General features: G+C 29.5%; 1 protein-coding gene across 1 annotated transcript in view; it reads left to right on the top strand.

Annotated features, from left to right (window-relative positions):
- The first annotated feature begins 1,308 nt into the window (after positions 1-1,308).
- LOC100853481 (uncharacterized) overlaps positions 1,309-15,476 on the top strand; it is a 62,187-nt gene continuing 48,019 nt past the window's right edge. The window contains exons 1-4 of the mRNA XM_003632932.2: positions 1,309-1,560; positions 1,856-2,103; positions 2,186-2,510; positions 2,874-2,965. Coding sequence (XP_003632980.2) covers positions 1,309-1,560; positions 1,856-2,103; positions 2,186-2,510; positions 2,874-2,965 — 917 coding nt within the window. The remainder of the gene's footprint in view (positions 1,561-1,855; positions 2,104-2,185; positions 2,511-2,873; positions 2,966-15,476) is intronic.

The raw sequence follows: 15,476 nt of genomic DNA, 5'->3' as shown, positions 1-15,476 counted from the left end.
TAACTCCCAAGTTTACTGATAAATTGTTATAAGAATAATGTAAATGCTTTTACTTTTACCAAAAAATAAAAATAAAATTATATACATCAATCTAAACTTATTAAAAAGAAATTTAAATAATAAATCATTTTCTTAATAAAATAAATTAAAGGGGCAGTTAATTTAATTGCTATTTTATCAAAATGAATTATTGGGACATCATTTCTCACTCTTCCTAATCGGATTTTGAGATAGAATAAGAAAATCTATACATAAGTAATATAACATGAATGTATTCAATCTATATAAATTCTTTAATAGTTTTCTAGTTTGAGCAAATTTATTGTTATGAAATTCATTGTATGTTGAGGAAATCCACTAATAGGGTCAAGGCATGTAACAAGTAAAGTCTAATTCAATACCCCAACTCAGACCCATTTATGGGAACATCCCTAAATATCCAATTTTGTACTCTAATTATAGGTTAAGATTTGTTGCTTCAATCCTATGCATATGCATGTGTTTATACTCAACGTATACAACCATTCCAGTAAGATAAGCGTCAAAGATAAATTGCTAAGACGAGCATTATATTTTACATTTACAATAGGCCATGTTTGATTCATTCCATCTTGAGAAACTTAGTGAGCATTTTCGTTCCTGTAAGTAGACAATTCAAATCCATCATGTTCCATTTTTAATTCATTTTTGGATGCTTATTCTAGACACTTCAGTAAAATTCTTCCACTCCATTTAGGTTCCTTTATGGTTCAAAAACACGGCCTAGATCGATCATCCAGTCAAGGATTTATTATAGGACCTTGCAAATTAAGTCAAGGTTGTTTTTTTTATTTAGTCAAAATCTGCCACATGTTTTGGTGACAAATTTATAAATTAGACACGTTTATATACTGAAGAAGCTTAGAAAATTTCTGCCTCCACCAACACTTAAATAAGAGAAAACGGCATCTATCCATCATACAACCAAGACCTGTCCAAGGTTTTGGTATGTCATTCGTTGAAAATTATCTGCCATTTGCTTTTGATTTGTTAAAAAACAACTAGATATTCATTAATATCTATTTTTGCTAAATAAAAAAGGACTAGCATGTTGGTACAAGCTGTTCACATTGTTTACTTCTTGAAACATGGGCATTGCATTTGTCATAAGGGCATCTAAGAATAACAATGGTTTGACAGGGTTCAGTTGTTGCTTGTGCTGCCCCTTTTTTTTTTCCTTTTTCTTTTTCGTCTTCCTCAAGTATATTTGCATTATAAATACCCACCTTCAGAAGGTTCAATTGGTCACTGAAATTAGGCCAATTAGCAATGGCATCAACACAATCTTATAGCCTTCGTGCTGCTCCTGTTCAAAGTGTTCAGGAGCTCATCAAAGAGCCCATCCCTGCAGTCCCACAGCCATTTATCCTGGATGATCCGCAGCCTCCAATTCTCTCAGCCAGCAGTACTCCCCTGCCACTACTCCCCACCATTGACATGAAACATTTAATTATGAGTGAAACCGCAGGTTCTGAGCTGGAGAAGTTGCACTCAACTTGCAAAGAATGGGGTTTCTTTCAGGTTTCTCTCAACATCGATAATCTCTAATCATTTTTTCTGTATTGCACTTGAACTTTAGGGGCTGTTTTGTTGTGTCCAGGCGAATGAAGAGGACCCTTTGGGGCGACTGACAAAATTACTCAGAAATTAATGATTTGGCTCATATGATATCCCTTGCAATTTTGTATGAAGTAGACCCGTATAATCCGTTTGCACCTTGCATGACATATATATAGATATTAAACCAAATCCAATATGAAAAAAATAATAACAAATAACAATACAGAAACTAAGATGTGTGTTCATGGATGCATAGTTGGTGAACCATGGAGTCAGCTCTTCACTTGTGGAGAAACTGAAATCGGAGATCGGAGAATTTTACAAACTTCCCTTGGAAGAGAGAATGAAATACAAGATGAGGCCCGGTGATGTTGAAGGGTACGGGCATCTTCCAATCCGGTCAGAAGATCAAAAACATGACTGGGGTGATAGGTTTTATATGATAACCAACCCTATACATACAAGGAAGCCGTATCTATTACCAGAACTCCCTTCATCACTAAGGTTCTCTCTCATCATCATCTTCTTCGTCTTCTTCTTCTTCTCCTTCTTTCAGCTTTATATATGTTTTCTTCTTTAACTGCAGGGATAGCTTGGAATGTTACTTAGCGGAGCTGCAGAAACTAGCGATGATGCTTCTAGGGTTTATGGCCAAAGCTCTACAGTTGGAGAAAGGAGAGATGGAAGAGTTGTTTGAGGATGGGATGCAATCAGTGAGGATGACTTACTATCCTCCATGCCCACAGCCAGAGCTGGTTATGGGGCTTACGCCTCACTCTGATGCAACCGGCATCACCATCCTTCTCCAAATTAATGGAGTGGATGGTCTCCAAATTAAAAAGGATGGGGTTTGGATTCCTGTGAGCTTCCTTCCAGATGCTCTTGTTGTGAATGTAGGTGACGTTCTCGAGGTTTCCCCACAGACTCCTTTCTCTCTTTCAAAAATAAATAAATAAATAAATAAAATAGAAAATGCTAAATGGAATCCGTTCTATATTTTCGAACCCTAGCTACCATTTTCAAACTTAAATCTTTTGTGTTTTAATTAAATATCATTTGCAGCCCCACGCTTCATGGTTTTATGCACTAGTGGAGCTGTCACTTTGAGATTACAGGCACTGGCATGTGTTTCTCTTTAATATTCATTAAAACCTTTAGTATAATACAGGGGTAGAAAAAGAGTAGAACACACACACACACAACACCGAATAATGACTAGTACTTGAGGAAAATGCCCCCTTTTTTACCAACTGCCGCGTCTTCCTATTTTGCAGATTCTGAGCAACGGGGTATACACTAGCATAGAGCACCGGGCAACAGTAAATGCAGCAAAAGAGAGGATCTCCATTGCCATGTTCTTCAATCCCAAATTCTCATCTCAGATTAAACCTGCACCCAGCCTGATAAATCCTCAAAATCCGCCACTGTTCAAACAAGTAGGCATGGAAAAATACTTCAAAGATTTCTTCTCCCGTAAGCTGGATGGAAAATCGTATCTAGAGCATATGAAGATAAAAAATGAGGAAGATTACAGTACATGAAATCTGGCTACATGTATATGGTTATGTTTAATTGTGGTATGCTATGGTTTGGCAGTTGCATGGATCCTAGAAAGATTATAGCTTTGAGATGGGTAGTATTACTACTATCTTATTACGTACACTTGTCAAATAATTTCTGTAAAATAAGGATTTCTTGTAGCGAGTTGTTGTAATGTTGTTTCCATGTTATACATAAATAAGATTGTATAAATTATATAAAGAAGAAAAAAAAATTGTCGTGATTGTGTTTCCTTGACACCACCATTGCTAGTAATAATAAACAAGGGTTTGGCAACATCAAAAAAAAAAAAAAAAGGGGTTTTTAAATATTATCAATTATTTTTAAAAACAAGTTTAAACAAGTTTCTTAATTTATTCTTTGTAAAATCACTATGTACCTATATTAAATGTAAATTTACTCAACAAAGTATATTAATATTTTCATTTTTAGAATATTAAAAAAAAAACCCTCAAATTTGTTCTCAAAAATCAATATATTAAATTCTCTAAAACTGTTTGAAGTAAAAAAATAATAATAATAACTGATATGTTTTTTTAAGTTAAAAAATTATTTTTTATTTTAAAAAATAAAAAACTATTTTTCTGAATAATTTTCAAATAAATCCTAATTCATTAAAACTTATTTTACTAGCTAGATGTTGACTACTAAGCCATTGTAAGGTGATAGAAAAGAATTCAATTTCTTGAACAGAAGAACTGTATAATGTTGGTCCAATTTCAATTCTATATGAGCAAGTCTTAATTTAGTCATACATTTTCTATTCTTACATTATTTTGATTAAGGATAACTTCTCAAATTTCATCTTAAATTATTTAAGGTATCATCTTCTCAAATTTCATAATATTACACAAATTTTTGCTTTATATTAAACTATTATGCTACAAAATTTACGTCTATTTCTAAACATTATATTAACCTCTTTGTCAAACTTTGTTTCCAAATTGTGATTAAATAAAATTATAAAATGACATTTTTATCCTTTCTTAGATCACGATGGAATGAAAACGTTTCAAATATTCTTAATTCTTCTTTTGAATTCCTAGTCTCATTTCTCCCCACAATCTAATCAACATCCCCAAACTTAAATTTGATTTTCCTTGTAAATGTTCTTTTATACTTCCTCCTATTCTTAACTTCATCTCTTCTTGAACCCTAATCAACATCACAAACTAATAAAAACCAAAATAATTTCCCAATACCCTTTACATACGTTTTCCCATTTGAAGCAATTCCCAACCTCCCTTTTGAGTCATACATTGAAGCCAATAAAAAAATGGATTTAGATGAGTATCAAAATTGACATCCCAAAATCAAACATAAAATGAAAAAGAAGTAAATTTCTCCAAATCCATGATGAAAAAGAAAAAGAAAAAGACAAAATCCCCACCCACCTTATTGCCGATTCATCACCTCACCTTTCAATTGTCATTGATAGATGCATCTTCCTGAAATCTAATTTCCAATCAAACCCTTCTTTTTACCCATAAGCTTCAACCTTCCTACCTCAAAAATCCTTATCTTTTACTCTAAAATACTCATTTTCAGTTTTCAACTCATCTTCTGTTGTCCAGATTTGAAAGAAAAGAGAGCAGAGATATCTATGTTTTGAAATTTTAATACATTCAAAGTTTCATTTTCTCATTTCTGTGTGTTCGTCATTTTTATTTGATATATAAATAGGTTATAAATGTGTTTTTAAGTTGAAATGCAGGCCATGATTGAAACTTGAAGGATTTTTGTGTCCAAAACGACCATTTTGAATTCGGAGATGGTGTCGAGAACTGGTTTTATGCCATATGGTAGGCATGGTGGGACATGTCCTTAAGTTTGTCCGTTTTCGTACGTATTAGAAAGTAACCATAGTCTTAAGAGCAATTATTAGTTTTTTTTTTTTGTCTTCTTTTCTTTCTTTCTTTTTTTCTATTTTGCTTTTTTGATGGTAGAGTAGGGGAAGAGTAATGGTAAAGGAAGGGATGAAAAATTGTGTTGGTGAATTATGCTCATGTTATGTAAAATGTTAATTACTCAACTAAATAGATCAACTTATATATGATATAAATAATTATCAAATAAAAATAATAAATTTAAGCATTATATAATTATTAAAGACCCAACACATCTTATAACTTATTTAACTAATTCAATAATCATGTACTATTTGATAATCAAATCGAATTAAATCTTAAGTAAGTCTATATATTTAATCTTTTCACTTAAATTTGATTTATTTATTTAAAATTAAAATTTAAATGAGTCAAATATAAAATTAAATAAGTTAGAGTTATAATTAGGTTAATAAATATGATTAATTCGAATTAAATTTATGCACTATAGGTTATAAAAAAACTTATTTATTAAATTGGTTACATAGACAAAAATGTGTCTCAACACAAGTATAATTAATTTAAATATGTGAATACTGTGTTGAATTTGAGTCAAATTGATGAATCATTTTAAACTTTACTACGATTGAGTCTTTTGATTTTTATAAAATGACTCTTTTATTAAATAAAAAAAAACTAATAAATAAATGATAAAAGAGGAGAGGCAAATATTCTCGGGTGGGATATAACTCAAGATAAAAAAGATAGATTAGATAGGATTTTAAAAAACAAATTTGAAAGCGGAGAAGAAATGGATGGTTTTCAAAAAGCCATTGGTCTCATGCCTAGATGAGATGATATAGGATCAATTCAATTTAATACAATTGAAAATTTGAAGATGGATATATACAGGATTCCCATTTCATTTCAATTCAAAAAAAAAAAAAAAAAGGAATAATTGTGAGTATATATAGAGACTAGCCGATGAGAGATAAAAATGAAATATTTGGTTAAAAGGATGAAATAATTCCCAAATAAAAAATTTAATAATTTTCGTGTTTTTTTTTTTTTAGAAAAGTAACTTATTTTTGACATAAACATCATTTCTTATTTCAACTTTTACATGTAGGTTTTAAGAGAAATAGTTTATTCACAAGAAAATAATGACATTTTTATCCAAATAATACCAAAAAATGGTGAGAGATTAAATTTGAAAAATTGAGTTTTGAGAGGTTCTTTTAATCAAATAACCCAATAAAATATATATGAAAATAAAGATCATAAACAAAATATATATGATGCCCTTCGGGGTTAGTTTAGAATCATTAGATTAACAAAAAAAAGGTTTTTCAAGTTAGGGTTTCATCTACACTAATTAAGGTGATTATTATGCATTGAAAAACAAGTTAATGTTAATTAATGTAACTCGATGTTGATTAAATCTAATTTATAAATTAATTTAATAGAGATATCATAGAAATAGAGGGTGGTGAAAAAACACCTTTTTTTTTTTTTCTCAATAGCTAATTGCAACTGATTGGTAATTAATTTTGCATAAAAAAAACATTATTTGCCACAAAATTTTTTAGATCATTTCCCAAATAAATTTTTGTTAATGGACCTAACCGAAGAAACCTTCATTTATGACTATTTCATAATATTTTCCTATTTGTAATAGTGCCCAAAAAAGGTTTGGGTCCACCCTTTGTTTTACTCAGATTAATCAATTCTATTTCTTAATAAAGGGATTATTAGTAAATGGGATTAGGCAGAAAGTAGTTCATATTTGTCGGATGATGCAAAATGGACCACTTGCTGATTTGCATCACTAAAAACAAAATCCAAGATGTCTAGGGGGAATGATTTTCAAACACGCTTATTTCAAAACTTGACTAATACTGACTCAAACTTGACCAGTCCAAAGTGGACAAGAAGTGAAATTAAGCACTTTTACACTTGTTTCTTTCTTGTGTCAAGCAGAAAGGTGGTGTTATAAAATTTTCTAAAAACAGGTACTTTGACTATATATAGCTTTATAAAAAGAGTGTTTGAAAATATTTACAAGAAAACTAATGCCGTATCTCAAAAATATCTTTTTGTATTTCTCTTATTTTATGCCTAGTCTTATTTTCCTCAATCAAGCTCTTTTTTCTAATACCACATATGTGTACGTTTAATTAAATAAAGGATAAATAGATCGTGTAGATATCAATTTTATCCTCTTATATGAATTCATCAACATGTTTATAGATAGACATTTTTCTTTTATGGTTAATTAAGTATAATAAGGGGAGTCGATTCGGAGGTGATTTTTATTTCAACCTGTCATGATTATTTATATTTATTTTTATCTCTATCCAAAAGAAAATAAATTTCTATGTGGGACAAGTTTGGAGCAAATTAATATGAGAATTTTTTATACCTATTACACGCTCTATGTTTTTCATTTTTCATTTTTTAAAATTTAAATTATATTTTAAACAAATCTAACTTATAAATAAAATATAATTTATAATTTATAAATGAATTTCCTTTTTTGTATTAAAAATAGGAAAATGAAAAAAATACTTAAATTAAATTATTTTTATTTAATTATATTAATTTATAATCAAGACAACTCTAATGAGGTAAGATAATATTTGATCCTAACATGAGTTTGGAAAAAAAAATTCCAAATACTCACAATCTATATATATATATTATCTTACTTCTTTAAGTTAACTACTAATTTTAATAGTTTTTAATTATTTATAAACAAACAACCTAGTAGCCTTTGGTATTGAACTCATTTAGACATATATAACTCTCTCAACCAACCTAAAACTTTTTATTAATCAAAATAGAATAACATTATTCATCTTCATGGGACTTTAATTCTTGACTTCATTCATACCTCACTGTTACATTTCGGTGCATGCCCCAAAAGCTTTTCAATATCATCTTTATTAATGAAAATATTTATAAATATTAACAAGTAATGAAAAGTATTTAAAAAAAAAAAAAAATCAAGTTTACACAATATAATACACAATTGACTAGGTGAAAAATACATTTAATGGTGAAATCAAGTTTAAGATGTAATATTTACCTTTATTACCAAACAATATATGATATCAAATCATAACGAGATTTATTTCAACATTTATACATTTGCATCTATCAGGAGCGCTCTTCCTCCACTAGCATCAGACATTCAAAGAACAATTTAGTCCAACTTCTCACCAACTAGATCAATGTATTTGCCTTCCTTCAACATACAAATTGCCATAAAATATAACCTTACAGAGCTTTTATTAAAAGTCCAAACATGTCTCTTTTTAATCATGTGATGAAAATGGGATAAAAAATCTTTAAGACAAACTTCCATCTAACATCCATTCAAACAAGCTGTTCTGAATTATATGCCTATAAACCTTTATTAAGATCGTTTTTATCATCAAGTGATGAAAATGGGATGAGAATAAGACAAAATGGTACAGAATCTGGCTTACCTTGACCTGCTGGTTTGGACTCAAAAAATAGCAATTGTTAAATATAATGTCCTTATAATAATTGATCAAATGATAACTAATTAATTGACATAAATCTGTTAAGAATTACAAGAAATTAATCAATCATTTTATGAATCTCCTTATGTTTAGTTTCCTAAAATTCTAAGGAAAAGAAAAACAATATAAAAATAATAATTTTTTCATATTCAAGTTAGTATTAAAATATAATTAAACTATTTAATTTTTAAATAAAAGAAGGAAAGTAAGTAAAATAATTTTGAAGACTAAGCAAGAAAGAAATAGTTTATTAATTTAAAATTATTAACTATTGCTATTTTTGTTTTTGGTTTCCTTTTTCTTCTATTTTTCTTTTTTATTTTTTCCCTGATATTTTTTCTTAAACATTTCCAAAATCAAACAAGGGCTAGCTTTTATTATCATGATAAATCATGTCAATGCATCAGGGGGGACCAAATGACCATCATGGATAAAGTCAGCTAACCTAACTAGGGGTTAGAGTTTATATATATGGACATATGATAAAAGAAAGTAATGACTTTAGTTGGGTTAAAGAGTTATTTTGGATTGAATGCCACTTCTCCCTTATTTTCTCATGATTTTCTTATTTTATGTTTATATGCACAGCAAGGGCACCAAATGTTAGGTCTAGCATAAAGCCAACTAGCCTAATTAAGATTTAAAATTAAAGGGTTCGGAGTTTATGTGGACGTGACACAATTTTTTGACCATTCTCACAAAAAAAAAAAAAAGGTTGGTGTTGATTATTTTCATACTCAGGATTAGCTTAACTTATTTGGAAATATTTGTAAAAATAATTATAAAAAATAATCTTTAAAAGTAGAATCTATTTGGGACAAGTCATGTCATGCATAAAACTACTTAACCTAATTAAGATAGAGAATTAAAGGGTTACGTATATGACAAGTGTTTCTTAGTGGCTTCAATCAGCCTAAACAATTTTTTGAATTGAATGTCACTCACTTATCTTATTTAATTATTATCTTTTCACATTTTTCTTATTTTGGATGTGACAAATATCATATCTTATCTTTATCTTATCTTTTGTGATTGAGTATTGTTTTTATTTTGGAATGATCCTTAAATAACAAATGGAGTGATATGTCCCAAGTTTACTAATAACTTGTTACAAGAATAACCTAAATGTTCTTACTTTCATAAAAGGGAAAAAAAAAAAAAAAAACATGATCATATACCTTTATTGAAAAAAATTTAAATAACTAGTAATTTTCTTTAATAGAATGATTTCTTATTTTAATAAAGATCTTGTTACAATACCGAAGTGTATATTTTTTATATCTATTGAAAATACATTATTAATTAAGTGATATCATGATTATATTTTTAGGTCGCATTATCGGTATTTTAATTTAATTTATTTATATATTTATTTAATGATATAAATCTCATCATACATTGTTTAGATATTTTGTTTGGTGGGTGATAGATATTTTGTTTGGTGGGTGCTACCACCACCATATCTTAATATTTTCCTCTCATAAATTCTTTATTTTTATCATGAAAAGTATTGATTTGATGTGATAAAGAGACAACAACCTTTTACATTCAATATTTGTCATTTACCAACTAAAAAGGTAATAAAAATAATAATAAACGCCCCTGCAAAATAATAGTAGAAACAAGCCTTTTTAATCGTCAAGTTTTTCCCTCTTTGTATATTTATACAATACTATTTATGAATAACAAGGAAACAACATCACAACAAACCGCTACAGGGAATCTTTATTTTACAGAACTTATTCGATAAGTGTACGTAATGAGATAGGAACGGTACTACCAACCTCAAAGCTATAATATTTCTTGGATCCATGCAACTACCAAACCATACCATACTTAAACATAACCATATGAATGTAGCAGGGCTTCAGGTACTTTATGCTTCCTCATTTTTTATCTTCATATGCTCTAAATATGATTTTCCATCCAGCTTACGGGAGAAGAAATCTTTGAAGTATTTTTCCATCCCTACTTGTTTGAACAGTGGAGGATTTTGAGGATTTATCAGACTGGCGGCGGGTTTAATCTGAGCTGAGGATTTGGGGTTGAAGAACATGGCAATGGAGATCCTCTCTTTTGCTGCATTTACTGTTGCCCGGTGCTCTATGCTAGTGTACACTCCGTTGCTCAGAATCTGCAAAATAGGAGGACGCGGCAGTTGGTTAAAAAAGGGGCATTTTTCCTTGAGTTCTACTTATTGTTTAGTGTTGTGTGTATCTTTTATTTTCTTTCTTTTGTTTTCCTTTTTTACAAGAAAGAGAAAATTGAGAGGGAAAATAAAAATAATAAAAAATAAAATCAATAAATTAATTTTATATATCACTTCAAATTTATTTCACTTATTTTAAATATTTAATATAAAGAATAAATAATTTGAAAAATGTTTTAATTTTTAATTAATTTTAATTATATTTTATTTTCTTTTGTTATTTGTAGAGTACAATCAAACACAGGAAAATTATTGTCATCGATGGTGGAAGCTTATGTTCTAATAATTAAAACACAAAAAAAATTAAGTTTGAAAACCGTATATGGGGGATTCCATTTAGCATGCATTTTCTAGTTTATTTTATTTTATTTTCTGAAACAGAGAAAGGAGTCTGTGGGGAAACCTCAAGAATGTCTCCTACATTCACAACAAGTGCATCTGGAAGGAAGCTCACGGGAATCCAAACCCCATCCTTTTTAATTTGGAGACCATCCACTCCATTAATCTGGAGAAGGATGGTGATGCCGGTAGCATCAGAGTGAGGCGTAAGCCCCATAACCAGCTCTGGTTGTGGGCATGGAGGATAGTAAGTCATCCTCACTGATTGCATCCCATCCTCAAACAACTCTTCCATCTCTCCTTTCTCCAACTTTAGAGCTTTGGCCATAAACCCTAGAAGCATCATCACCAGTTTCTGCAACTCCGCTAAGTAGCATTCCAAGCTATCCCTGCAGTTAAAGAAGAAAACATATATAGAGCTGAAAGAAGAAGAAGAAGAAGAAGAAGAAGAAGATGATGATGATGATGAGACAGAACCTTAGCGATGGAGGGAGCTCTGGTAATAGATACGGCTTCCTTGTATGTATAGGGTTGGTTGTCATATAAAACCTATCACCCCAGTCAAGTTTTTGATCTTCTGACCGGATTGGAGAAAGCCCGTACCCTTCAACATCACCAGGCCTCATCTTGTATTTCATTCTCTCTTCCAAGGGAAGTTTGTAAAATTCTCCGATCTCCGATTTCAGTTTCTCCATGAATGAAGAGCTGACTCCATGGTTCACCAACTGCGCAATCATGAACACACATGTTAGTTTCTGTATATTGTTATTTATTATTATTTTTTTCATATTGGATTTACTTTAATATCTATATTTATGTCATGCAAAGTCAAATGGATTATAGGGATCTGTTTGCACGAACCCTAGGTCTACTTTATACAAATTTGTATTGGACATCATATATGCTAAATTATTAATTTCTGAATAATTTTGTCAGTCGCCCCATACATCGTCCTCTTCATTTGCCTGGACACATGGAAACCAGACTTCATGCACAACAAAACAGCCTCTAAGAGTTCAAGAACTTAAAGAAAAGTGATTAAAGATTATTGATTTTGAGAGAAACCTGAAAGAAACCCCATTCCTTGCAAGTTGAGTGCAACTTCTCCAGCTCAGAACCTGCCGTTTCACTCATAATTAAATGTTTCATGTCAATGGTGGGGAGTTGTGGCAAGGGAGTGCTGGCTGAGAGGATTGGAGGCTGCGGATCATCCAGGATAAAGGGCTGTGGGACTGCAGGGATGGGCTCTTTGATGAGCTCCTGAACACTTTGTACCGGAGCAGCACGAATGCTTGAAAACTGTGTTGATGCCATTGTTGATTGAGCAAATTTCAGTGACCCATTGAACCATCTTAAGGTGGGTATTTATAAAGCAAATATACTTAAGGGAGAGGGGAAAAAATAAAAATAAAAATAAAATACATAAATAAAACAAACAAACAAACAAAAACAAAAGCAACAACAATTGAATCGTGTCAAACCATTGTTATTCACGTTATAACTTCTAGGCTACTCCAAAATATTTCGAGAAGCATAAGGTGTTGTTTGCGTATATTTACTACTTTCATCTGCTTTTAAAAATAAAATACAAGATTTTTACGAGATAATAACTTTCAAAATTTGTTAAATTTTTTTGTTTATTACTTTAAATTTTAAAAATTTTAGAAATAATTTGAAAAAACAATAAATTTATACTTTCTATATAATAAAAAACAAAAATTCAGAAAATATATCCGTCAATGATGAACATGGTCCTTGTCGAAATGTAAGACCTGGTGCTCAAGAAATTTTTTTTTCCAAGTATGTAAAACATGTCAAAGAAGTGGGAGATCTTTTTCGAACTTTTCTTAAATGCCCTCATGACAAATGCCATGCTCGTGTTTAGTTCTTTCCAAAAATAAACCATGTAGACAACTTTTCCGATATAGATTAAGAGACCACTCTTTCATCTAATTTGGCATTAATAGTATTGTTTACCAGGCTGACATGCTAATGGTTTTTATTTAGCAACATATATATATCAGTGAATATCTGTTATATATTTTTTTTTTTGACAAATCAAAAGCAAATGGCAGACAAATCTCAGCAAATGACATACCAAAATTATACGCAAACGCATGCCACAAGAGCCGCATAATGGTGTGGACTAAAGCAAAATATTCATTCTATGGTTAAAAAATAAAACATATATAATAGTCAAATGACCCAATGTTTTATTTATTATGTTTCAAACTTTCTCAAATTTTTAATTGAAACATATTTCTTTTTGTAAAAAGATGATTATATAAAATATTTGTTAAGTTTATTTATAATTGTAATTAGATTTCTTATAAAATAAGAAAAGTTAATATAAATATTTTATGTCATAAAAAAAAAAAGTTAAGAGAAAGGACAAGGATGAACAAGAGATACTTGATGGAACAAGATGCCTCATCAAGATATAAATATGAGGAAAAATAAGAAACACATGGTGGAATAAAATGGTTCATGGTTCAAGGTTGAAATATAAAGAGTGAGAAAATATCGGATGTTTTGGGATCCAATACTCATATTTGGATTCATCTTTATAATTTTTTTATTACATAATGAAACGATATTTTTCATCCGTGAAAATAGACATGTTTGGTCAAATTGGGCTAAAACTTTATGTACATTTATATGTGATTTATTTTATTTTTGTGTTATATATTTTGTTAATGTTTATATTTCAACTAGTACAACAAATTAGCGGTCAGTCAAGCCAAGACCAAAATTGCTACTACAAATCAAAATGATTTTTAATTACAACATCATAAACAATAAAATAAAATAAAAATAATTTTTTCTCTCATAATTACCTCTTGAAGGGGTCTTGGTTACACTATGGACGAATGATTATATAAAATATTTGTTAAGTTTATTCATAATTGTAATTAAATTTTTTATAGAATGAGAAAAGTTAATAGAAATATTTTTATAAATATTTTAAGTTATAAAAGGAAAAAAAATTATGAGAGAGGACAGAGATTAACAAGAGACACTCGATGGAACAAGGTGGCTCATCAAGATATAAGGAAAAATAAGAAACACATGGTGGAATAAAATGGTTTATAATTCAATGTTAAAATATAAAGAGTGAGGAAATATCGAATGTTTTGGGATCTAATACTTGTATTTGGATTCATCTTTATAATATATTTTTAATTACATAATGAAATGATATTTTTCATCCGTAAAAATAGACATGATTGATCAAATTAGGTTAAAACTTTATATATCTTTATATATAATTTATTTTATTTTTGTGTTATTTTGTTAATGTTTACGTTTCAACTGGTACAACAAATTAGCAGTTAGTCAAGCCAAGACCAAAATTGCTATTACAAATCAAAAAGATTTTTAATTATAACATCATAAACAACAAAATAAAATAAAAAATCATTTTTTTCCTCTCATAATTACCCCTTGAAGGGGTCTTGGTTACATGATGGACGGATGTCATATTCTCCTATTTAAGTCTTAGTTGAGGCATGAATTTTCTAAGCTTCTTCCCATATAAATGTGCGGAATTTACAAATTTATTGTCAAACCAAGTGGCAGGTGTGGCAGGTTTTTGACTAAATAAAAATAATAATAATAATAATAATGAATCATGTGTGTTCCTGAAACAATGTCATATCGTCATATGTGATGCCAAGTTTAGAGGTTGGCGCTAGATGGATGGCTAATTTGGAAAGTCCTATAATAAAATCCTAGGTTAAATGATCCAGGCCGCAATTTGTAACTATTGGAAACAAGGTGGAAGTCAAAAGACAAAAGGAACCAAAAAGGTGTGGTAATAGAGTGAAGGCGCGTAGTACAAATCAAAATAAAGAATTTTATTGGAGTGATCCCAACGAAATGTTTTTGATGGATTTGAAGTATTTACTAATAGAAACCCCGTAATGCATATCATTCAAACATTTTAAATTCTTTATTAAGAGTGTAAAAATTTTTAAAAATATTTATAATATTTTTAATATTTAAAATCTTTTATTATTTAAATATTAAAAAAAATAGAAATATTTAATAAAATTACTATCAAACACACTCTAAAATATATTTATATAATATGAAAGTTAATGTAATACCTCTTATTATTTTCTTTTGGTACTTTTGTTTATCTCTCCTCCTTCAATTATTATTTTCACTTAATTATTTTTCATCTTACTCCATTTTTTTTTTTTTTTTTGTCTTCTCCGGGGTTGTATCTCCTATCAATATGTATCTCCTATCAATATGTTATACTTCCCCATTTTTTTGTTTTAACCAAAGTTGAAGTTGCAATTCCCAATTCCCCATTTGAAACATACATACATACATTAAAGTCCATAAAAACAAAAGGATTTTGATGAGTTTTAAAATCGACATCATCAA

This window comes from Vitis vinifera, chromosome 10 (genome assembly GCF_030704535.1).
Source record: "Vitis vinifera cultivar Pinot Noir 40024 chromosome 10, ASM3070453v1".
In the NCBI taxonomy this organism is placed as follows: Eukaryota; Viridiplantae; Streptophyta; class Magnoliopsida; order Vitales; family Vitaceae; genus Vitis; species Vitis vinifera.
This window is presented reverse-complemented; position numbering and strand designations above follow the sequence as displayed.